The 24,697-nt window shown below is 59.1% G+C and overlaps 1 protein-coding gene across 1 annotated transcript in view; it reads right to left on the reverse strand.

Moving 5' to 3' along the window:
* Window positions 1-13,916: 13,916 nt before the first annotated feature.
* Window positions 13,917-24,697, reverse strand: part of GRK5 (G protein-coupled receptor kinase 5) — a 205,495-nt gene continuing 194,714 nt past the window's right edge. The window contains exons 13-16 of the mRNA XM_062214352.1: window positions 22,871-23,008; window positions 20,329-20,466; window positions 19,704-19,835; window positions 13,917-17,807 (exon numbers count right to left, since the gene is read on the reverse strand). Of these exons, the coding sequence (XP_062070336.1) occupies window positions 17,709-17,807; window positions 19,704-19,835; window positions 20,329-20,466; window positions 22,871-23,008 (507 nt within the window). The 3' untranslated portion in view covers window positions 13,917-17,708. The remainder of the gene's footprint in view (window positions 17,808-19,703; window positions 19,836-20,328; window positions 20,467-22,870; window positions 23,009-24,697) is intronic.

Consider the following 24,697-nt stretch of genomic DNA (forward strand, 5'->3'; position numbering starts at 1 on the left):
ATCTGAAGTCCCACAAGTTTCTGTCTCTCCCGTGGCCACAGGAACCTGTTCACTGCCAGCCCTGAGGGAAGCCTCCAGAAGAGATGGGAGAAGCTGGCAGAGCCCAAGAGGGCGGCGCGAGCGAGAGGGGCCCCCTGCCCCCTGAGGCCGGCTGTGTCAGGGCTGGCACCATGACAGCGAGGCTGGGCAGGCACCAGGTGGCTGTGCACGCAAGGCGAATGTCAACCCCAGTCCCAGCCTTGAGTCGTGTGGCCTTGGGCGAGCTGTCTTAGCCACCAAACCATGGTTGCTCCTCTGTGAAAGGGATTCACACTGCCCGCCTCTCCGGGTAGCTGGGGAGGCAATCACACACCAGCATTTCCTGGGCCCCAGGATAAGTTCTCCTCATCACATCCTCTCAATGACCTCAGGAGCCGGGCTGTCACTGTCCCCATGTTGTAGCCAGAGATGCTGAGCCTCAGACACACACACCGGAGCCCCCAGTTCTAGGAGCTCCTTTTCCTTATTTATTTTTACTTACTTGAAAGGCAGAGTGATAGGGAGATCGTCCATTGGCCGATTCACTCCCCAAATGCCCACAGCAGCTGAGGTTGGGCCAGACTGAAGCCACGGACCTGCAGCTCCACCCAGGTCTTCCATGTGAGTGGCAGGGACCCAAGTGTTGAGCTGTCACCCACTGTCCCCCAGGATGCGTCGGCAGGAAGCTGGATCAGAAGAGAAGCAGAGCCAGGCGCTCTGATGTGGGATGCGGGCTGCCCAAGAGGCGGCTTAGCCTGCCGCACAGCTCAGGCTGCCCTGGTTGAATGGGTCTGCAGTGGAGCCGTCGCCCTCGCCAGCAAGTGGGCGGCAGGGTTGCGATCCTCAGCCCCCTGGCTTGGGGACAACACAGCTGCCTCTTCCTCCCTTCCTGTGCTCCCTTCAAGGCACAGGACATGGGAGCCAGTGACCTCTGTCCGGTACAGGCTGGTGGTCCAGGGAGGGGTCTTGTTCTGCGTGTCAGTTTCCTCAGCGCTGAACTGGGTGCCCCCTGAGAAATGCATGTTCCAGTGTTGCTCTGTTTCCCTCCTGTGGCTCTCTGGCCTGCCTTGGACCCGGGGGAGTGAGCACATCCTTCCCCGACCTGCGCTCAGCCCTCGGCTCTTGGCTGGGACCCGCGGTTCCAGCGTGAGCTCCGGCAGCTCTTTCTCACCTGCTCTGCTCACTGGCCGTGCTGACTCCATCGCGGGGGGCACCTGCCCAGGTGGGGCCAGAGGACGTGGACTTGGAGCTGGAGGTGGGGGTGGGGGTGGGATGACCGGGTGTGCAGAGAAGCAGGGAAAGTCCAGCTCCGATGGAGGATGGAGGAGAAGCTTCAGGGGTGGATCCACACCCCCGGGGCCCGAGAGGTCCACTTCCTGCCTTTGTGTCCGAGAGATTCCGTGGCTTCTTCTAACACATTTCTCTGAAGTTCCTGTGTGCTGTCTCGCCACGCAGAACCACGGCTAAAAGAGAACATTCTGGGCTTGAAGGCAGGGCAGGCAGCGGCGGCTCCTGACCGAGACCTTGATGGCAAGAGAGCAGTCACCCACATCTTCCAAAGAACATTCTAGGAAGCCAAGACAGAAGGGCCATCTGCCCAGTCAGTGCGGGTGCCCCCTTCCTCTCAATCCAGGGACCATCTCCAGGCTTTCCCTGAGGGGTCCCAGGAAGTGGCCCCCAGCAAGTTTCACCCCCAGCCCCTGCTTTCTGGGTCCTCAGAGTCCTTGGGGACAGAACCTGGGGGTACATGTGCCTGGCAAGTGCTTTAGGGAGGGTCTCCAGGAGGTTGCTGAAATGCAAATCTGGCTGGGGCCTGAGCTTCCACACCCTGATGAGCCCCGGATGAGGCCACAGCTGGAGTACCTTGGGCTTGGGTGAGTCTGAAACCCACTAAAAACAGGAGCTCAGGTCTGGTCCTCTTCTCCAGGGGCTCCCTCTTTCACAGAAGGGGCATTCTGCCCACTGGGAGACCCAGAGAGCCGAGGGCACCCGCGTGGGACAGCGGCCACTCTTCCCCTCCCAGCAGCGCCCAGGGACTGCTCCCCGGGGAGTAGCAGGGGCAGGGATGCAGGGCCGACTTTGACTCTGAATCCTGGCTCTGCACATGTGGGCTCAGTGCAGGCGGACAGGACGCACCCTGGGAGCCCCAGTTTATGGAGGGCTCCGTGACGGTGAGGCGACTCGGTGGCAGGTGAGTACCCATAAATGGTCCTTGCCGCTTGCTGACTGCTGAAGAGGGCTCCCAGCCCACACCCAGCCTGTGCCCTGGCCACGCTGTTGGGAGTTCTGGCTGTGGGTCACGTGTGGAGCAAAGAGAGCCAGTGCCAGCCATCAAGTCCACGCTAGGGGTGGCAGGGATGTCTTGGTGGGTGGGCAGCTTCCGCAATAGGCCAGGCCACAGGGCAGGGCCTGAGCCACAGCAAACAGCTCGGGCTCCTAAGGAGAAGCCACGCTGCCTGCCGGGAGAGTTGTGCCAAAGGCTGGCCTGGGAACTGAGGACCCCGACGGTTAGCACCTGTGGAGCTGCCTAGCGTCTCCAGCCTGGCCTGCTCCCTGTGGTTCTGCTGTTGCCTCCTTAGGGCTGATTCTAGTAATGTGGGAAAGACTGCAATTTTTAAAAAAGTATTATTTATTTATTTGAAAGGTAGAGTTACAGACAGAGAGAGAGAGGGAAAGAGAGAGAGAGAGAGAGAGAGGTCTTCCATCTGCTGGTTCACTCCCCAAATGGCTGCAATGACCGGAGCTATGCCAGTCCGAAGCCAGGAGCCAGGAGCTTCTTCCAGGTCTCCCACGTGGGTGCAGGGGCCCAAGCACTTGGGCCATCTTCTACTGCTATCCCAGGCCATGAGCAGAGTAGAGTAGCCAGGACTTGAACCGGCGCCCATATGGGATGCTGGTGCCCCAGGCAGAGGCTAAGCCTACTACACCACAGTGCCAGCCCCAAGACAGCAATTTTAGGCGAAGTTTAATGCACAGAGTCCGGTGTGCCTCCCCACCAAGGCACTCATTTGGCTTCTCTTGGTGAAGCAACAAATCCCAAGAGAGCTCCCGTTAGACCTGGCGGGACCTTGCGGTGGGAGGAGGCTTGCTCCCCAGGACACACGTGCTGCGTAGCTGAGAGGAAGGGGTGAGGGCCCCGCCCCTCCCACTCTATCCTCTACAGGAAAGTCTTGTCACCCAGGGGCCAGTCCCTGACCGGCACCCAGGGGCCGAGTGGGAGCCAGCAGCTGCCTTGGAGATCCCACGAGTGGTGGTGGGGGCAGCAGGGAGGTCCTGGGGGACCTGGCAGATCCTCCTCCCAGCAGCTAGCCCCTCCCCTGCCCAGGTCTGAGTGCACGGGTCTGCAGGTAACTCCCCGCGGGGGGGAAGTGAGCCGCTCTCCTTTCCGCTCCAGGCCCACAGGGCAACTTTAGTCCTAATTCTTTTTTTTTTTTTAATTTTTATTTTTTTTATTTTTGACAGGCAGAGTGGACAGTGAGAGAGAGACAGAGAAAAAGGTCTTCCTTTTGCCGTTGGTTCACCCTCCAATGGCCGCCGCGGTAGCGCGCTGCGGCCGGCGCACCGCGCTGTTCCGATGGCAGGAGCCAGGTGCTTATCCTGGTCTCCCATGGGGTGCAGAGCCCAAACACTTGGGCCATCCTCCACTGCACTCCCTGGCCACAGCAGAGAGCTGGCCTGGAAGAAGGGCAACTGGGACAGGATCGGTGCCCCAACCGGGACTAGAACCCGGTGTGCCGGCGCCGCAAGGCGGAGGATTAGCCTGTTGAGCCACGGCGCCGGCCTAGTCCTAATTCTAACTCTCCTCCCTTCTGCTCTGAGTCACTGTCATTACCCAGAGGGAGGAGTGGAGCCGTGGAATCCTGAATGTCTTTGTGGACCCTTAGGGGAAGAAGCAGGGGTGGCTCACTCTGCTACGGCTTGGACGCCCACTCCTCTCACAGCATCGCCTTGGGCGCTGCCACACAGCCTGGTGTGAGAGGCAGGGGCTGCTATGGTAAGGGCTGGGGCCCTGGTTAACTAACCCCCCCCACCTGCTTCTACTGGGTCAAGTGCCACTTATATGAACACAGGACTTGAGGCAGCCGGCTGGGGACTCCTTGGGGAAGGCTTTCTCTGCCTGGGGACTTCCTTGGTCGCAGCTGGATCTGGATATGGAGTGGATCTTGTTCATGGGACCACGGCTGCTGATCCATCCATCCATCCATCTGTCCGTCCATGCACCCACCCACCCATTCACCTCCCATCCATCCATCCATGTTCCCATCCACACATCCACCCAACCACCCATCCACACACATTCACCCACCCCTCCATCCATCCACCCACCCCTCCACCTCCCATCCATCCATCCATGTTCCCATCCACACATCCACCCACCCACCCATCCACACACATTCACCCACCCCTCCATCCATCCACCCACCCCTCCACCCACCCACCCATTCACCTCCCATCCATCCATTCATGTTCCCATCCACACATCCACCCATCCACACACATTCACCCACCCCTCCATCCACCCACCCACCCCTCCACCCACCCACCCATTCACCTCCCATCCATCCATCCATCCATCCATGTTCCCATCCACACATCCACCCACCCACCCATCCACACACATTCACCCACCCCTCCATCCAACCACCCACCCCTCCACCCACCCACCCATTCACCTCCCATCCATCCATTCATGTTCCCATCCACACATCCACCCATCCACACACATTCACCCACCCCTCCATCCACCCACCCACCCACCCATTCACCTCCCATCCATCCATCCATCCATCCATGTTCCCATCCACACATCCACCCACCCACCCATCCACACACATTCACCCACCCCTCCATCCATCCACCCACCCCTCCACCTCCCATCCACCCCTGTGCCCATCCACACATCCAGTCCCGGAGCACCTGGGCTTCCCAGCTCCAGCGAGCGTGTAGAACATTATGCTGACGGCACCTCTGGGGTTTCTCAGGATTCATGCTTTCCTTAGTTCACTGTTATTGCTGCTGTTGTTGGAGATGGCGACTCTCAGATGAAAGAGAAAACACAGGGAGGCAAAAGCAGGAGTAGCTGCAGGTGCGGGGGCAGGGAGGCCCGGCCCCTGCCCGCCAAGGCCAGGGCTCCGGCAGCTCCCACAGCCAGGAAAGCATCCTGAACACGCAGGGGAGCCCGAGTGTTGTCCCAAGGGCCAAAGCAAGTACATTTTCCAGAGCCACCCATTTTATATGTTCACGCCAATTTGAATTCCTCTCCATGATTTATTGGTTTATGGGTACTGAAAAATATTAAAAACTAGTGGCGGGGCTGGCACTGTGGTGTAGCGGGTAAAGCCGCCACCTGCAGTGCCGCCATCCCATATGGCCTTGGTTCTAGTCCTGGCTGCTCCACTTCCGATCCAGCTCTCTGCTGTGGCCTGGGAAAGCAGTGGAAGATGGCCCAAGTCCCTGGGCCCCTGCACCCACGTGGAGAGACCCAGAGGAAGCTCCTGGCTCCTGGCTTCGGATCGGCACAACTCTGGCCGTTGTGGCCACTCGGGGAGTAAACCAGTGATGGAGGACCTCTCTCCCTCTCTCTGCTTCTCACTATCTGTAACTCTACCTCTCAAATAAATAAATAAATAATCTTTAAAAAACAGACAAACAAACAACAACAACAAAAAAAACTAGTGGCCGTAGGGCAGATCTGATGCTCCAGGAAGGGTCACCTGTTAACTCTGTGTCGGGTTCTGCACTGAGGCCTGTGTGTATCCCAGGTTGAGAACCGAGGGCTAGAGCTTGTCCAGTCTTCCCATTTTATAGCTGGGAAAACTAAGGACCAGGGGAGGGGACTTTCTCGAGGGCACACAGCTGGAAACAATGAGGCCAGGTCCCAGCTACCCTCATTCCTGGTACCAGAGAACGATTTTGTCTTGGCAAGAGACGCCCCCATCCGGCGCCCACCAGAACCCACCTCAGCTGTGTGGGTTCTGGCCCTGGCCCAGGTGGGGACCACAGGAGACTGCTGGGAAGGTGGACTTTTCCGCCTGAGTCACCAGACGGTTCCTGGGGCAGTCAGGGCAGGTGGCAGGAGCTGCGCGCGTGCAGGGCGCAGAAGGCGGACTCGGAGGCTCCATGAGCCCAGGTCATCTTAAAGCGAAAGGGAGAGGCCTGGCCTGCCCATATTAAAGCTTTTAGGTTAAAAATGCCACAAAAGGATAAACAATTAGCGAAATAAAAGAAGCAGTTGCCTGAACAAATTTCACGCCGCCAATGCAACCTAATTGTGCTGTTTACAATGTGATTCCAGAATTAATCTAAAAAATCCACAGTGCATAGCACAGGCATGGGGCGCAGGGGTGGGGGAGTGTGATGTCACAAACCTGACGTCTCATGGCTCACAGCGTGGCCGGGAGGCCTGGGCCTCATGGTCCTCGTGCCTCCAGGTCCAAGCGGCCCCGTGTGGCCGAGAGGCACAGTAGCCCGGCAGGAAGCTTGTTTCTCTCAGAGGTCAGGACAGGTGACGGCTTTTCTTCCCATCCCTCAGGGCTGGTCTGAGCAGCTAATGTGTGCAAGCAGCCAGCTGTGCACCTGCGTGGGGCAGGACCCAGACATAGGCGGCTCGGGGCACCAGACCTGGGCCCTGACCTGCAGCCGGAGTCTGGCTCCCAATCTCAGGCTGGGCGCTGAGGTGGCCACTGGTCCCGCAGTCCTCCCTCCCAGGGAGCAGAGGAGATCTGCATCTGTCTTTTATGATTTCAGGTGTCAGGAAGCAGGAGTCTTTGGATCGCCAGTAACAGGAAACCAGTTCACAGTACTTGAGAAAAATAGCTGGGGAAGGGGTATGGGTTCCTGAACCTGGAGAAGTTGGGGACAGTCTTCGGGGCCCAGAGGCTTCGGGACAGAGGCCTGGGCTCACGCCAGCCGGGGCACCCACTCCTGCTGCGTGGGTGCCGGAGTTTTGGATGGCAGCTGGCAGCTTCGGTGAGCGGACAGCACGGAACCTCCTTCTGTCCCTGTATCCGTCCCAGGGAAGGACGCTAATGGGCCAGCGTGGGGTGTTTCACCTGATGGTGTTGCCAGAGGCTGGGGTTCTCCGATGAGCCACGCCTAGGCACGTGTCCACCCGTGGTTTTGGGGATAAGTCTGTGATCAGAAGAAAGGGTGGAGAGCAGAAGAAACCCAGGTCCCCAGTGGACCCAAGGGAGCCTGGCCATCACCCTTCAGGCCCCCTGAAGAGCTTGGCTCTTGTGACGGCACGTCTTTTACCCTGCGCCAACTTCGTGTGCACACAGCCTTCTCCGACTCTGCTCCTTGAGCTGCTGAAAGATCCTGCTCCCGTCCCCTCGGGGGTCTTGGAGCCAATGCTCCGTGGACCCCAGGGAACACTGTCGTGTGCCCAGGCTCCTCTGCTCCAGACTGGGTGTTCATTGCATGTCAAGCGACTTCCAGGTCTTTGTCCAGCTCCCAGTGCAGCCCAGAGAGTGTGGGCAGAGAGTGGAAACAGGGCCCTGCAGCCCATGGCTGCTGTCCTCACAGAACCCAGAAGTGCAAGCTTCCCCTCCTACTGGCAAGTGCCTGGGCGCAGGTGTCTCCTCACTCCCACGCTGTCTGTGTCAGCCTCCACTTTGAGATGAACCCTTGAGGTGTCACAGCGTGGACAAGCGGAAAAGCCCGAGGCTTGCAGAATGTGCTAGAACACGCTGCTCTGGCATGAGGATTAGCTTGAGCTTTAGGCATTCGAGAAGAAACAGATCCGAGGGAAGCTCCCTGCCTTCCTGCCGTTCGGCTAGAAGCAGGAGGCACATTTGTGAGGCTGTCCCCTCCCGGTCTACCAGGAAGGGCAGGGGTTAATCACCAGCGCTAACGCTAATCCGCTGTCTGCTTGTCTGGAATCCACTAGCAAACCTCCCCACAGACCCTCCGGGTGATCTGTGAAGGTGAAGGTGCTGTGCAAGCTGAGCTCCAGCCCCTGCCGATCGTGTCTGTGAGATGCACCTGCTCTTGTAAATCTTGCTCTTTGCAGTCTCAATTACGGGGCCCAGCTGGGGAACCCAGGGAGGGGGAGGGGAAAAAGCCCCTTTCCTCCTCCAATCTTCACAGGGAGAGCCTCTCGCTCAAGAGGCCCCGCTCTGGCTTGGTCTGGCACCCCCAGCCCCCTCCCACCTGGGTTTCGCCCCTGCCAGGCCCTTCTTCCCGGGGGAGACCTTTCCAGGGCCCCGGAGCCCTCTGTCCCGTGGAGCCCTCTGTGTCCCGGCTTCCCCCTGCCATCTTGGACTTCAGAACAGTGAGGGGGCTGGCGCTGTGGTGCAGCGGGCTAACGCCCTGGCCTGAAGTGCTGGCATCCCATGTGGGTGCTGGTTCAAGTCCCAGCTGCTCCACTTCAGAGCCAGCTGTCTGCTATGACCTGGATAGCAGTAGAAGATGGCCCAAGTCCTTGAGCCCCTGCACCCACGTGGGAGACCCAGAGGAGGTACCTGGCTCCTGGCTTCAGATCGGCACATTTCTGGCAGTTGTGGCCAATGGGGAGTGGACCAACGGATGGAAGACCTCTCTCCTCTCTATCTGTGTGTGTGTGTGTGTGTGTAACTCTGACTCTCAAGTTAAAAATACATAAATCTTAAAAAAAAAAAAAAAAAAAGAGAACAGGGAGAAAGTGAAGCTCTGTGGCTTGACGCAGCCCTGCCAGACGCTGTGCCTTCAGCTGCTAACTGCTGCCCCAGACGCGGACGCTGGGGTCAAGGACAGGGTCCGCAGAGGCTCCTGCAGGCCGTGCGCTGGCGTTGTCTGTGGGGCGGGAACGCTGGCGGGACTGCACCTCCGTGCGCTTAGCCCGGCGCAATGTTGGCTAAGTGTCAGCGGTTAGTGATGTGACGCTCTACCCACCTCACGTTTCTCCGGCTCCCTGCCACATGGCACACAGAGGCCGTGTGCCTTCATGGAAACTGCACTTGAAACTGCATCTGGAGCTTTTCCCGGGCTAGCGGCGATCCCTGGTCCAGTCCCTGGGTGGCAGTAGTGAGTGCAGCCCCCGTGGGCACCAGGCGAGGCGGCCCCCACTCCGCAGCGGGCTGTGCTGCTGGGCTGGATGCGCTGGAGGCGAGGTGGACCCAGGGCATTTTTGAGATAGGGTATTGTTGGCTTGCGATGGGTTTATCGGGACGTAACTCCACAGTAAGCTGGGAGCGCCCGTAGACCCTTGCAGGAGGCCGGGGGGGCGGAGGGCGCCGTCAGGGCTCACTGTGCAGCAGTCAGGGCCCAGGCACGCCGAGTGCCCCCTCCAGGGCCCACGGGAAGCCCCCAGGAATCTGTATCTGCCACTTGGCTGCAGCAGACCCCCAGGAAGCAGTGCCAGGAAGAGGCAGCCCGGGAGGCTGCAGCCAGGGGCGGCTCTGCCCGGCCTGGCAGTCGGGCAGCTCCACACGTGCGGCAGGCGCCCTCCTCAGTGCTCTGGCCTCGGCGCCCCTGGCCGAGAGCTGGGGTTTGCTCGGAGGAGGTTTCTGCGGAGGCCCAGGTGGATGCTCTTTTGAGCGAGCAGGAGCTTGGACATCGATGCTGGAACACGTTGGCTCCGATGCGCCATGACTAGCCCAGCCCTGAAATGCGGGTTTTGGGCTTGGCCTTGTGTACAACCATGTTGTCATTATTGTTTTTTTTGGAAGGCGGGGGGATGATCACATTTTTAATAATGTCTCCCACACGCTAGGCCCACGGTCACAGGCAAACCCAAGCGTGTGGAGCAGGGCGCAGCTTTTCTACAAAGCGGCCACGTTGGACTGGACCCTCCAGGCTCCGGCAGGCTGGACGTTCTGGCATTTCCTGTCTGAGCGTTTCTGTCTTTCCACGTCATTACCTTTGCTCGGGAAAAGCAAACACTCAGCATGACCCAGTGCTAAAGCATGCAAGTCGTGGAGCCCGCTGTCTGGGTACGAATCCCAGCGCCTCCACTTCTGCAGTGGGAGAGCTCCGCCGGCTGGCTGGCCCTCTCCGAGCCTCCATGTCCTGATCTGCGAACGGGCAGAGTAGGACCGTCCACCCTCGGCCGGGGAACCAGCACTTCCGGAGACGACGCGCGGAAGGCGTGCGTTGGAGCTTGACCGACGGGAAGCACACAAAGTGAGTTAGCAGCTGCTATGCCTTAAAGGACAGACTGCCAGGTGGGGGAGTGAGGACCACCCTGACCTGGGGTTGGAAGGCTGCAGGTGGAACGCTGGGCATCTGTTAGTATTGCAAGCAAAATTCTCTCTCTCTCTCTCTTTTTAAAAGATTTATTTTATTAATTTGAAAGACTCAGTTACAGAGAGAGGTAGAGACACAAAGAGATCTTTCATCTGCTGGTTCAACCCCACCCCACCCCCACCCCCCGCCCAAATGGCCACAATAGCCAGAGCTGAGCCAATCTGAAGCCAGGAGCTTCTTCCGGGTCTCCCACATGGGTACAGGGGCCCAAGGACTTGGGCCATCCTCTGCTGCTCTCCCAGGCACATTAGCAGGGAGCTGGATCAGAAGAGGAGCAGCCAGGACTTGAACTGGTGCCCATATGAGATGCTGGCTCTGCAGGCCGGGGCTTTAACCCGCTGCGCCATAGTGCCAGCCCTGCAAAATTGTCTTAAAATCACTCCTTATGGTGGAACATTTCAAACATACGGGAAAGTGCAGATCATCTTGTACTGAACCCCAGAGGGACCCACCTCCAGGGGCTGGCCATTTCTGACCAACCTTGTCCTCTCTAACCACACTGGTCCCGCCAGCTCATCCTCCTTGCTCGCTCTCACTTTGGAAGCAAGAGCGAGACGTGATCATTGCATCTGTAAACAGTCGAGTGCATCCTTCTAAAAGATCATTTTAAAGACTACATCATTGCCATTCCTTGTGAGGTGTGGAGGTTCAATTTTATGGTCAATGCTGATGTTCAGTTGATCCAGGGTCATGTGTTAAACAGATTTCCTTTTTCCCCTTGAGTTACTTTGACAGCTTGGTCAGAATCAGTTGTTTGGGCCGGCGCTGTGGCATAGCAGCTAAACCTGCCACCTGCAGTGCCGGCATCTCATATGAGCACTGGTTCAAGTCCCGGCTGCTCCACTTCGAATCCAGCTCTCTGCTATGGCCTGGGAAAGCCGTAGAAGATGGCTCAAGTCTTTAGGTCCCTGCACCTGTGTGGGAGACCCGGAAGAAGCACCTGGCTATTGGCTTCAGATAGACCCAGCTCCGGCCATTGTTGTAGCCATTTGAACCAGTGGATGGAAGACCTCTGTCTCCGTAGCTCTGACTTGCTAATAAATAAATAAGTCTTTTAAAAAAATCAGTTGATCATCGAAGTCTGGGTCTATTTCTGGATAACTTTGTGCTGTTGATCCATGTGTTTACGGAATGCCATTCCACACGTTACCATTTTTCACCACTGTCACTTTACAGAAGATTTAACAGGGATCATGCGGGTTCTCCAGCTGTCTTTTTCAGGGTTGTTTCAGCTGGTCTAAGTTTGCTCCATTTTCATCTACATTTTGCCATCAGATATCAACTTTCACAAGAAGTCCTGCTGGGGTTTTCATTAGGATTGCATTGAGTACACAGCTACATCTGGGGAAATTTGATGTCATTATCACCTTGACTCTCCCAGTTTGCAAGCACAGCGCATTTAATTCTCCTTCAGTTTCTCTCAGCTGAGATATTTCAGCTCGGTGTCGAGGTCCCGCTCCGGAACCTTTCCGCAGGCTCACCGAGCGTCGCTCAGCCCGTGCCTCCCAGGCCTGGGTCACTTCCATTCTGCCCGGAATCCGTCTTACACCAATCTTTCCAGGGCTTGCTTCCTTCCGCCAACACCACCAACTGCCTATGCAGATAGATTTGCTTGTTCCATTTTGAGTTTTTAGGGGTTGCTTGTTAATGCTGTTTTGTTTCATGATAGTCTAAAGCAATCACACGAAACAACTTCGAATTCTACCTTAGCTTTGTGCACGTTGAAGGAAATGCCCTGCAGTTCTTTTTTTTTTTTTTTTTTTTTTTTTCCCAACAGGCAGAGTGGACAGTGAGAGAGAGAGATAGTGAGAGAAAGGTCTTCCTTTTTCCATTGGTTCACCCCCCAGATGGCTGCTATGGCCGGCACGCTGCGCTGATCTGAAGGCAGGAGCCAGGTGCTTCCCCTGGTCTCTCATGTGGGTGCAGGGCCCAAGCACTTGGGCCATCCTCCACTGCATTCCTGGGCCACAGCAGAGAACTGGAATGGAAGAGGAGCAACTGGGACAGAATCTGGCGCCCCAACCGGGACTAGAATCCGGGGTGTCGGCGCTGCAGGCGGAGGATTAGCCAAGTGAGCCGAGGCACCGACCCACCCAGAGTTCTAAAAATAGTTTATGCAAGAAAGCAGCTTGGCCTCTGTGATGCCCCAGAGCCATGGACACCCGCCTTGTTCACTGTGACAAGGCCAGTCACTCTGTGCCCCTCAATTTGCCTGACATGCTTAGCTGACTGTCTGCCCTGGCCCACTGGGACAGAATGCTTGTTCACCACACTTCGGCTCGGTCTCTCTCCTTCTGGGCTCTGGACTTTGGCCACCTCTAGCCCGAGTCAGCAGGCAGCCTCTCCACAGCACAGGCTGGCCTAGGGCCCAACATTCTCCCATCTTCCTTCCCATCCTGCCACCCTTTCACCCCACTTCCCTGCACCCGCTCCTGCCTGTGCAGCTTACTCCTCTGCTCGAAAGAAAACCCCTTTGGGGCTGCCTGTGACACCAGCATCCCATATGGGCACTGGTTCATGTTCCAGCTGTTCCCGTTCCCATCCGGCTCCCTATTCGTGTACCTGGGGAAGCAGTGGAAGAAGAGCCAAGTCCTTGGGCCCCACACCCACGTGGGAGACCTGGAAGAAGCTCCTGGCTCCTGACTTCGGATCGGTCCAGCCCCAGCCATTGCAGTCATTTGGGGAGTGAACCAGTGGATGGAAGACCTCTCTCTCTCTCTCTCTCTCTCTCTCTCTCTCTCTCTCTCTCTCCCTGCCTCTGCCTCTACCTCTCTGTAACTCTGCCTTTCAAATAAATAAATAAATAAATAAATAAATAAATATTTTTAAAGAGTCTTTAAAAATAATTTGTAATTGAAAATATTTAAAAATTATTTGAAAGGGAGAGAGAAAGAGGGAGACAGAGGTGGAGAGAGAGAGAGAGAGAGAGAGAGAGAGAGAGAGAGAGAGAGAGTTCTCTTTTGTCTGTTGGTTCAATCCCCAAATGCTCCAAACACCCAGAGCTGGCCAGGCCAAAGTCAGGGGCTCCGTGAGGGTCCCATATGTGGGTGGCAGAGATGCGAATGCTTGAGCTCTCACCGGCTGCGTCCCCGGGTGCACATTAGCAGGAAGCTGAATTGGAAGCAGAGCGGGGACTCAGATACGGGATGTGGGTGACCCAAGCAGCGTCGTCACCACTGTGCCAAATGCCTGCCCCTCTGCCCATCTTCCTCCCTAAGAAATCTTCCCATGAAGCCAGTAAACCCTTGACCTCGGCCCCCTCAGCTCTGTGCTGACTCCATCCCAGGAGAGACCCTTCTCCAGGCAGGGCCACCCCCCACTTCTCTCCATTTCCAAAGAGAGTCCCCCGTACATAGCTTCCTGCCCTGCCCGTTCCCCTGTTGGCAAAGACGCCTGCTTCTGGGAGCCAAGGGGAAAAGCACTGTGGTTCCGGTCATGTCGGGGCTGTGCACGGAAGGGGCAGGAGCTGCTCCCAGGTCTCAGCACCGGGCTCGGGGACTCTCCCTCCACCTCGCACGCTCCTAGCCAGGCTGGGTGCAACTGAGTGTGAGGTCAGGGCCGGGGCAGCTTGGGGGTGGTTGTCACATGCAGAAGATTAAGAAGAGCAGCAGAAGGAAAGAGATGCGATGTTATTTCCAATAAGGAATTTATTTGTCTTAAAAAACAACAGTGGTTCGATCTGGATACAGCAGCACTGTGACATATCGGACGGAACACAAAGACGCAGGGTATCCGGGAACACAAGCCGCCATCTTCAATGATTTCCATTCATCAGTGTTAAAATCTCCCTGAAAACAACAGGAGCCTTTGGATACTAGAAATTATTATTATTACTTTAACAACACCGACAGCCACGAAGCTCTTCTAATCGGGGATGTTTGCTTTTGATCTATTATAAAAATGACTTCTTGACGGACTGGGGAAGACATCTCGATTCTAGAAGATTAAGACCACTTTTTAAGTGTTTAGAACCCTGTCTCCAGCACGAGCCTGTACTTTTAGGTCTGCTTGTGTGGGGTCTGTGGTGCGTACATCTGAGCTGTGGGAGCAGGTGCAGGAGGTGTCTCTGGGGACCAGGCTCCCCAGTCACCAGGGAGAGAAGTGAGCTCTCTACTGCTCACAACTTACACAGCTTTATCACTTCCCAATGCACAAAGATTCCACATTTGACAAAGGCTCAGAGGCTGGAAGGCCCTGGAACACGAGCCAACCCAAAAGAGGCTGCCGTGGCAGGGCGCACGTGTCCAGGCGGACGTGCAAGCCCACGGCAGCCCAAGAGGAGGGGTGAGCGTTGCCCAGGCTGGCTGGCATTTCCTTTGCTCTCAGGAGATGCCCAGGGGCCCCAGGAGCCCAGTTCCCTCTGGCAAGACTGGGGGTGATAGCAGGCTTGGGGAGGCTGTGGGAGGCTGGGTGCCCTCTGTGTTTTGAGGACCATGGCTTAGTGAGAACGTCAGTGGGAAAACAGGACCCGTGCTGCAAGTCCTTCTCCAAGGGCCGAGGTGTGGGAGACAAGACTTAACAGTGGGGTGGGCCCCTCAGAAACCCTGGAAACGTCTTGGCTTCCAGACGGGCAGCCCTCATCACCCTCAGGGGCTGCCCCGAGCTCCAGGGGTGTCCATGTGGCTGTCCCTGGGGGCTGCCATCAGCCGTGCGTGTCAGCAAGGCCACACTGCTGTGTCTGCCTCGCCAAGACGGGCAACGCTTTAGGGAAACTTGTTCAGCTGCTGTGCAGCGAGTGGCCCCTGGCCTCAGCAGTCTAAAGTGTGATATTCCTGGCCAAGGAAGATTCGAGAATAAGCTGACGTGGGGGTTGGGTCTTCTTCACATTCTGGGAGCCTCGGTGGGCTCCCAAACCCTTGTAGGCCATGGTGATCAAGGCCAAGACCACCCACGACTACTTGGCCACCAAGCAGCGGAAGCAGAGACACTTGCAGGAGACCCGGTCCCATCCCTAAGGCAAATGCCCAGGGAAGGCAGTATCACTCCGGGCACAGGGACGGCCCCTCTGCAAAGAGCTCAGGTGCACCTAAGAGAGTTGGGTCCGCTCACTGTCCCGGTCAGCCTTGTCCTGGGCTGGAGGGTGATGGAAGGGACGGTTTCTAGTTTTAAAAAGTCTTCTAAAAATGCAGCTATAGAAACCAAGGTTGGGAAGCGTGAGGGGACAGGACCGGGCACCAGGGTCTCAGTGGGAAAGGGGTGACCTGTCCCATGCTGTTCTAGTGACTTCCTTTTTGTTACAAAGCCTGGTACAGGCTGGAAGGAAGGGGAGGGTTGCCCAGGCCCCATGTCCCACGGGCATGCGTGGACAGGTGGGGACCATGAAGGAGCTCAAGTGGCCCTGAGAGTCTGGCCGAGGCCTGTGCCATGGGACGTCACAGACACAGGATCTCGCAGGCGCAGAAACACGGCAGCCGGCTGCGTCTTCCTCCTTGGTGAGCGGGATTCTCGCCAGCCAAGGACAGCGCCCTGCTCGGAGGCACAGAGACTGCAGAGACTGAGCCGCGACCCTGGGTTCCCCAGGGAGCACTGAGTTGCCATGAACTGGGCAAAAGGGGCGGAGCTCCTGGCGAGAGGTGGAGGGGGTGTGGTTTTGAGGGGGTGTGGCCTGGACTGGTGGTTACTCTTGGAGGGTCTTAAAATACTGTCCCAAGACCTCCCACCGCCTCAGCGAAACCTGAGCGTAGGTTTGCTTTGTTTTCAGCAGCCTGGTGAGAGCGCTGGCCCTAAAATGACATCACACATGGAGGGGCCCGGGGGAGTCTGGCCATTTCTTCTCGCCTGTTTGTGAGAATGACTTCGTGCACACACACACACACACACACCCAGTGGCCAAGGTCAGGCCCCTTGTGGGCAGCTTGTCCCAGGGGCCTGTGCCTGTGCCTCCAACCCCTCCCTAGAAGCTCAGGCGCCCCAGCTGCTGGGTCATGGAGAAGCACATTTGGGGCGGTCACAGGCGGCAGCGGTTCTCACAGGGCAGGGATATTGGAAGATGCAGATCCCTGGGCCTCACTCAAAGAGGTTCCCATTCAGCAAAGCCTGGGAATCTGCATTTTAACAACGCAGGCCCCACACGGCGAGAAACCTGGCAGCTGCTGGGTAGCCGAGGCTCGTTCTGGGGCAGAATCGGATGCCAGGGGCTTAGCCAGGCCGGGGTGGGGGGAGGGCAGCCACTCACCCTGCCCAGGAGGGGAGGGAGGACAGGTTTGCTCCTTGTCACCTCTTGGGAGCAGCAGGGATTGGCCAGCCGCTGGGGCTGGGTAGCTGTGCAGCAAGGGGCCAGAGGCGGCCTTTAGGGGCCTCTGGTCTGGCAAAGCTGCCGAGCCCTGCAGGGGCTCCTCGTGCCTGAAACCTGGAGATCTGAGATGTGAGATTCCGCCTCCTGGGCAAAAGACGGGGAGTGTCTGAGCATCTCTGGGGGCCCAGCCTCGCCCGGGGCATCTCATTTGCCTGAGACACAACCCAAGCAGCAAAACTGGGGGGCCTTGGAAAGGCCTTAGGACTCCCGGGACACATACTGGGGTCCTCCCCTGCAGATGCAAAGGTGGGCACGCGTTCAGCATGACCCACGCCTCCACCCCCTGGCGCCTCCATGGGGCTCGGATGCTAGGAGTTCCATGACCACACCTTATCACCTCTATGCCAATCTTAAAAATAAAGTCCAGCAGCCGGGACCGTGCGGAGGCAGAGCCGAAGCAGCTCCTCTGGGTACCAGCTGCCTCCCAGAAGACACAGGTGGCAGAGGCCGAGGCGACCACGGCGGCGTGCACCCCCCAGGAGATGGGCACGCCCCCAGCAACCACTCGGGTCCCCAAGGACAATCCGCTGGCTGTGGCCTGCAGGAGGGTCGCTGTCCCCAAGTGTGCGTGGTTCAGATTCTTACAAGCCAGCGGTGGTGACGACGACACCCGTGACAGTGCGGCGATGGGACCGGGGAGATGGACATAGGCAGATGCAACCAATCCTTTGAAAGTGGAAGTGAATCATTTTCTACATTTAATAAAAACGTTGAGGCTCCGGAAGTCTTGAGCCAGTTTTTTTTTTCTTTTTTGGTAAATCCCCCGCCCCCGCCCCCCTAACGTCTTAAACACATGGCTTAATGCGGCTGTACAGAAAATATACACCCTCAAAGTCTGACTTTCATTTAAATACAAATATACAAAATGTAAACTGAGACGATAGAGAAATTTACAAAACTTGTCTTTAAAAATAATAGAGACAAAATTCAGTTCTAGCTGGGATACTGTTAAAACGCGTGCAAGGTGTCGTGTCCGACGGGACCTCTATTGCAATGTTCGGCAAGGCGCGGGGCTGCCTCGAGAAACAGACCTGAGTGGGGGTTTCTTTGAGAAACCTCGAGGCTGTGCGTCGTGGGGGCGGCGGGCGGCGGGCGGCAGCGCCCCCGGACGCAAGTCCTGCTCCCGAGGGCCAGGGCCGGCGCCGCTGCGCGCCGCAGGCCAGAGTGCACACTAGCTGCTTCCAGTGGAGTTCGAGCTGACGTGGTTTGAATTTATGTGGTGGTTGAAATTGCTCTTGGTGTTGGACGAACTCTTGGCATTGTTCTGGTGCTAGCGGGGTGAGAGAGAGAGAGAGATAGAGATGCTAGAGTCAGCCCCCTTGACCAAGCCTGGGCTTGACACAGCCGGGGCTCTGGGGGCCGGCTGCTCCTGCTTTTGGCTGCCATTTGCATTCTGCCCCCAGACCCAGCTCCGGAGGTCCCCCGGTGGGCGCAGGGTTCGACCCCTGGGCCTGGGAAGAGACCCCCGGCTGAGGGGGGCGCAGCCCCTCCTGTGATGCCCTGCTGGCCTGCCTGGGCTGGGCTGCGCCAGCTGCCTCTTCCTGGCTGGCCGCCTCAGGGAAGTCATTTCCCTCCACGTCCTCACCTGGGTCCCGGGTCAGAGCAGCTCCTCTAACGGGGCTGTAGGAAGAAGTGAGACCCAAGGGGTGCTGGCTGCTTGTTCCTGTGACGGGGCGGGCGTCTGCACCCCGGGCCCTGAGCATTGCCAGGGGAGGGGTGCTTTCTGTAAAGGTGTTGGCACTGGGCACTCAGCCAGGGCGCCGTCCTCCACCTGCCCCGTCCTCTGGGCTGTAGCTGTCTCTACCCCCATAGGCTGGGAGAGGCTCCCTGAGCTACCACACAAGAGGAGATGCCAGAGCCGGATTTGAACCTGGGCCTGGAGACCCTAGGGCCAGTCCCTATTCTAAGATAAGGGGGTCCTGGGGGCTCGGCCACACAGGGAGGGGACAGTCATTTCTTTCTGGAGCTTCAATTGTGGCCAATGGCAGCATTTCCACATTGTGTTTTCCCATCTGAACACGAGTGCGTTATGCAGTAGAAAGTGACCCATGAAGCTTTTGGGTAAGACCATAGTGCCAGGTGCCTCCCCATGTATCTCTCCCCAGACACCTGTGTGTGCTTCTGCCCTCTGACCCCAAGGCCGTTCCCAGGGGCTCACCAGCTGGGTGACCTTGGGCAAGTCCCTTCACCTCTTTTGGTCTCAGTTTCCGTATCTGTGAAATGGGGCAATGAGGTCTACACTTCAGTAGGTTGCCCGAGCACAGGACCATTGGGTCCGAGTCCTTGGACCATAGCCTGGCCCCCAGGAGGCACTCCACACACACTGGGGGTGGTGGGGGAGGTGAGCGAGATGCTGAGGGCCCAGAGTTTTGTGCAGCCTGGATAGGAGAAGCCTTTGAAAAGCTCTTAGCCGAGGGCCTGGTCTACAGCCCAGCTCTGTCAACACTACCTTCATCCCCACAGCAAAGAGGGAGGGGACTAGGCCTGGGGACCAGGTGTGTGTGTGTGTGTGTGTGTGTGTGGGAGGCACCCAGGGCCCAGGATGAGACCCCCAGGGCTGTGGCTTCACGAAGGGCCAGGCACAAGGAGGCATTACTGTGGCCACTGTCATGGCTGCTGGGCGGGCTGGGGCCCTCGAGGTTCCCCATTCCCCAGGCCTGCACCACCCCTTCCTCCAGGGCCAGGCTCCGAGGGGGAGAATGTGCCTCCCCAAAAGTAGGCTCCGCTGGCCAGGGGCTGGGGGCCCGGCACTGGAGGGGGTCCACCCCAGGAGCCGTGAGGTCCTGCAGGCTCACCCCCCCGCACACACCTGCTCTCTCAGGTGCAGCCTGTACCTAGGGGACTTTACCAGGGCCCAGGGAGGCAGTGTTCTCATCCGGGGGCTCTCACCACCCAAGGGTCCCTGGCACTGCCTGGCAGCATCCTTGGTTGGCACAACTGGGGAGCTGGGGCGCTCCCGCGTCTCGAGGGCAGTGGTGGGGATCCTGTGAAGCCGGGGACAGCCCCCGGTCCCCCCGAACGCAACAGGGTCGGGGTTGAGAGAGCTGGATGGCTGCCCATTCTGCCCTGGGGTTCCCTCGGCCATGGGGGTTTCCGGGGCTGTGGACTCTGCAGCTCTGGGCTCGCGTGGCGCCGAGGCGGGGCCTGGCGGGGGCGGGGCCCTCACCTGCCGCCTGAAGATCCTGTGCAGCAGCCCCTTCTTGGGCGGCTCCGGGGCGTGGCTTCGGTTCAGGTCCGGCGAGGGGGTACCGTTGGGTCCGAACACATTCAGCTCCTTAAAGCACTCAGTCTCGATCATCTGCAGGGCCCGGCACAGACATGGATCCCTCGTCTGCCAGCCCCTGAGCTGCCCCTTCCCCTGGGGCCCCCCCCCACGCCCTCACCTCGGGGGCAGGATAAAGCCTTGCTCTACAGGCCCGTGGCTGGGCGCAGGTCCTCGCTGCCTACTGATGCTGTGGCTGTGTGCGTGCTGCCTCCCCAGGGAAGAGGGGGACACTCCTCTTCCCGCCACCAAACCCTTGCAGCCCCTGGCCTCCTGCACCCAGCACTGCCAGCTCGTTCCAAGCAGCACTGCCTTCCCCTGGCTCTGTCCCGCCCAGGCCTCCAGCTCGCCCCAGCTTTGCCTTCTTTCCCAGGCAAACTTTGTCTGGGGCCCGGTCTTGCCTCCTGTTGCCTCGCAGCCTGGCCAGGGCCCCAGGGACCACCCCGGCTGCCTGCTCTCCATCCTCGCCACGCTCCGCCCGGTGGGGTGGGGGTCGCCGGCCGCCCCTCCGGCAGAGAGCGAGGCTCACCTCGTTTTGCCACGGGATGGACACGGAGCCTGTGGAGAACTTGGAGTAGAAGTCGTCGTCTGTGTGGTCCAGGTTGACGCCCTTCACGGTGGAGAACTGCTCGATGTCCAGCACGTCCTTGCAGTACACGGCCCGGGGCTGGCAGAGGCGGGGCTCGGTCACCACGGCCCGCAGGAGCTCTGCCTCCCCGAGCCAGGCCTTGGGGGCTTGGGTGGGGAGCAGCGGGGACATCTTCCTGAGACACTCCCCGAAACTGCTGCTCCCACCTGGGGTGAAACCAGAGTTCGGGGCGTCCACACGCCCTGACTGGGGCTCCTCCCACCACTGTTCCCACACTCAGACCACAGGCCTTCCAGCTCGGGCCAAGGGACAGACAGGGCCCCTCTGGGCATCCACAGCCCCTGCCAGACATTCTTGCTTCCCTGGGAGCCCACACTTCTGGAGGCGCCCATGTCCCCGAGCATCTCGGTTCGGGGCCTCTGGGCCACTCCTGTGTGGCAGGGATGACGGGTGAGGGCCTGGGGCCAGGGCAGCAGGGCCTCGTTGCTTGTGGGGACGCACACAGGTGATGTTAAAGAACAGAAAGGAACAGCACCTGTAACCGAAAGGCGTGCACGCAACCCCAGCGCACGGCTTCCTTTTGGAATCCACTTACTGTGGTTTTGAGAAGACTCAACTGAGGCTAAAAGATTAAGCCAACAATACCCTACGATGGTGGCCACTGGGCCTGGGCGAGGCCATCACCAGGGCCTGTGCTAGTGCAGCCGGGACGGGCCAGGGGAGGGCTCTGCCCCGCCCGCCTGGTGACTCGCTATCTGGGAACCACAATGAGCTGTGGGCTGCGAGGGGCCGAAGGGCCTGGCCCTGCTCACTCCCCTGCACCTTGGTGACCAACCACACCTGCAAACCCACAACTTCAGTGCCGAAAGCAGGGCAGGTCGCTCCACTGCCACCCCCGCCTTTGCCTGGACCCCTCTCCCTGGGGGCCCTATTTTTTTAATTTCAGGGGTGGTTACCAACACCTCCCCTCCTTCTCTTCAGCCCAAAAGTCCCAGGAAGGAAGGACCCGAGTGCTTTGTTCATTGCAGGGGTCCAGGGGGTGGGTGGGTGGGAAATATTTCCTGCGCTGTGATTCAGCCCATCCGGTCACCACGATGACAGGTGTCCCAGTGACTATGAGGATGGCCAATGGCTTCTGAGCCTTTGTCACAATGCAGCCAGGGCACCCACCTCCTCTCCAAGCCAACACCTCCCCGTGACACAGTGGCCGTGTACACATGGTCATTCTATGTAGTGCCCGGGAGTACTGAGCTGTGTCTACTCCCCAAGCCCTTGACAAAACAAACAACAGACTGGTGACTTGTGACACTTCCTGTAACATGGCGGCTCTCGAGCCCGGTTGCATGTTGGAATCTCCTAGGAGATTTAAAAAATCCTGGCGCCCAGGCCTCAACCCAGATTCTCGGGCCCAGGATTCGTGCATGCTTTTCAAGGGATCCCATGTGGGCAGCCAAGGCCGACTGCAAACGCGGGATCGGGATCCTCCCCGCCACTTGCTGAAGTCTGCAGGCCGAGCCTGTGGCGTCCAGTGACCCTGCTCTCTGTATTCGCAGTCCCCCCCTCCCTCGAGAAGGCACTCTCTGGTCACCCCCAGCACTGCTGCTGTATCGGGCCGGCTGGGGCCAGCGCTGTGCTCCCCAAGCCTGCTGCTGATCTCCTGCCTGGCCCCCATGACCAGGGCGTCCTCCCCTCCAGGGGGACCTGGCGTCCAGGCACTGTCCCCATCCTCGACTCCCAGTGCTACAATGGTTCTGGACGGGGGTGGGGAAGCCCTGGTCTGTGGTGCGCTCTCACTGGGGCCTAGGGCAAGACACCCACGTGAAGTTCCCGGGCGCAGTCAGCTCTCAGCGGGGGCAGTGCCCACGCCTCTGGTCCCCTGGCAGCGCCCCGGCGGGGGCCTTTCTCAGCACACTGGAGCTTTGGCTGAACGGAGACCCAAGCACGGCCTTCCTGGTCCTGACCGCAGGTTGTGACACCCAGGTCCCCCCGGCGTCTGCTGGGTCTGCCTGTGAGCCTGGGCTTTACCACCACGTGGGGGCTCCCCAGAACAGAACCACTGGGCCCCTGTGATCTGAGCTGACTATGCCGGGTCCAGCCCAGTGTAAGCAGGGGGCGCTCGGTGCACCCATCCTGAACGGAACGTGGTGGTCCTCGACCCTCATGCATGCCCTCCCGTCAGTTCTCATTTCTCCTGAAAACCTCCCTGCTGGGTCGGGCCAGTGGGTGTCACTGGCCTCGTGGGACAGGCGAGGAACTGAAGCTGAGAGATTTGTCCAAGTCCCTGGCCTAGGCCAGCTCCCCAGTTTCTGCACACCCTTTGTGGAGCTCACCACCCACACCCCACCTGCTCTGCCCGGCATCAAGTTCATTGGACAGTGTGAAGTGGCCTGGAGGGAAGGGGCAGGGGGCACGCTGGTCCCACAAAGACTGGGGGGCCCAGGCCTGCGGAGCTGCATGGGGGTGGGGATGGGGGGCTACTCACATCTGGAACAAAGGGAGGGTCCAACATCCCGGCTTCTAAGCGCTTGAAGTTCATGTTCCTGAAGAAGGGGTGCTTCTTGACCTCGGCGGCGCCCCCCTCCTGGCAGCCCAGCCTCTGCTTCGCATCTTTGGTCAGCAGCTGTCACAAGAGAGCCCCCAGAGGACAGGCAGGTGACAAGAGTGACAAGAGGACAAGCAGGTGACAAGAGTGACAAGAGGACAGGCAGGTTGTCCCGTCCATGGCCAGGAGGGCAGAGCAGCCATCGTTCTTCCCACGGATGTCCCGGCACCCTTCCCAGAGCCCCCTCCAGCCTCCACCACGTCTGGGCCCCCATCAGCACCCGAGGATGCTGCCCCCCTGAGCCACGCCAAGCACGTTCGCGGCCCCACGTCCACGGCACAGCTGGATGCTGTGCTGGGAGGGCAGGGTCTTGTCTGCGTCTCCGCCCCTCTGGATGCCCCCATGTGCTACAGTTCCTGGCCCTGCCCTGTTAGTGACTCAGGGGAGCAGCAGGGCCCTGGGACCCACTCTGCTGGTCTCTGCCTCCCCCAGCAGACCTGTGTGTTGAGAGAAGATGCCGCAGCCAAGAGGGATACCCGGGGGGTCAGGGGGAGGCTTCGTGGGGAAGGGGCAGCTGGGCTGTGTGCGACGTGCCAAACAGGCCCTGGAGGCTGGGGAGGTGGGGCAGGGGCACAGGCGGAAAGAATCTGGGCAGTGGGGTCCTGCAGGGCAGGTATGGGGAGCATGAGGGTGGGGGTGGTCAGGGTCAAGGGAGCTGGCTTGGGAGAGATGATGCAGGGGTTGTCCTGAGGGCCAGGTCAGGAGGGAGGATTCCGATCGGGAGGCAGAAGAGGCTAGAGATGGTTGGGGGAGGCGTGACCTTATCACAGCCAGGAAGCAGGAAGGGTAGCAGGCGAGGTGAGGTGGGTGAAGGTGCAGCCCAATGGGCAGGGCCTTGGCTGGCTAGGGCTGGCCTGGGGACAGCCAAGGCCGAGAGCGTCCAGTGACTCTGCTCTTTATATTCTCAGGGTCCACGCCTTCCTCCAGAAGGCCTCTGTCCCTCCCCCGCACTCCTGGGCCCCCACCTCCCTTGTTCCATGGAGTGCAGCACTTGTATACAGCTGGTGTCTACTAAGTGGACTAAAGTCAAGGTGGAGGGAGTCCAGCCCGTCCGTCACCAGCACCCTGGGTTTGCCTGCACTCCTGGGATGCACCTTTCCTGCCGGCTGGCCCCAGTGCAGCAGGCACGGAGCTGGCCGGGGACACTGTGCACAGAGGGTAGGCAGTGGCCTCCTGCAGCTCACAGCCTGCGGCAGAAGGTGCCTCCTTCCAAACAAAGAAGTCAAAGCAGGACAGGCAGCAGGTCCCATCCCCGAGGGAACCGAGCCAGGTATCACCCTTCAGTCCACCAACCACTGCGCCATGGCTGAGGTGCCCACGCCTCAGCCGCTCTTCTCTTGGCTAACGAGTTGGGCCCTGTTGGGCCCAGGGTCCTCCCTGCTCCCAGAAATCCCAAGGAAGCAAGACTCCAGCTGTGGCCCCCGAAGCCCGCAGCGACCAGCCCCGACAGGTGGTATAGATGAGGGCCACAAAGGTGAGGGGGGCTGGGGGGGGGGGGGCGGAGCCTGGCTGAATGCCAGCCAGACCCTGGTTTTATGTGAAGTCTCCTCTCCTCGTTAACTCTTGGCAATCAGCCCACCAACCTCCCCCTTCTAAAACGCAGCACACAGAGTGAACAAAACACTCCTCTAAAGCTGCCTGTTTGCCAGCTCGGCTTCAGGCCGGTGTTTGCAATTGTTCAGGGCTCGCAACGGTGACACAGGGGGA

Source organism: Lepus europaeus, chromosome 17, assembly GCF_033115175.1.
Source record: "Lepus europaeus isolate LE1 chromosome 17, mLepTim1.pri, whole genome shotgun sequence".
In the NCBI taxonomy this organism is placed as follows: Eukaryota; Metazoa; Chordata; class Mammalia; order Lagomorpha; family Leporidae; genus Lepus; species Lepus europaeus.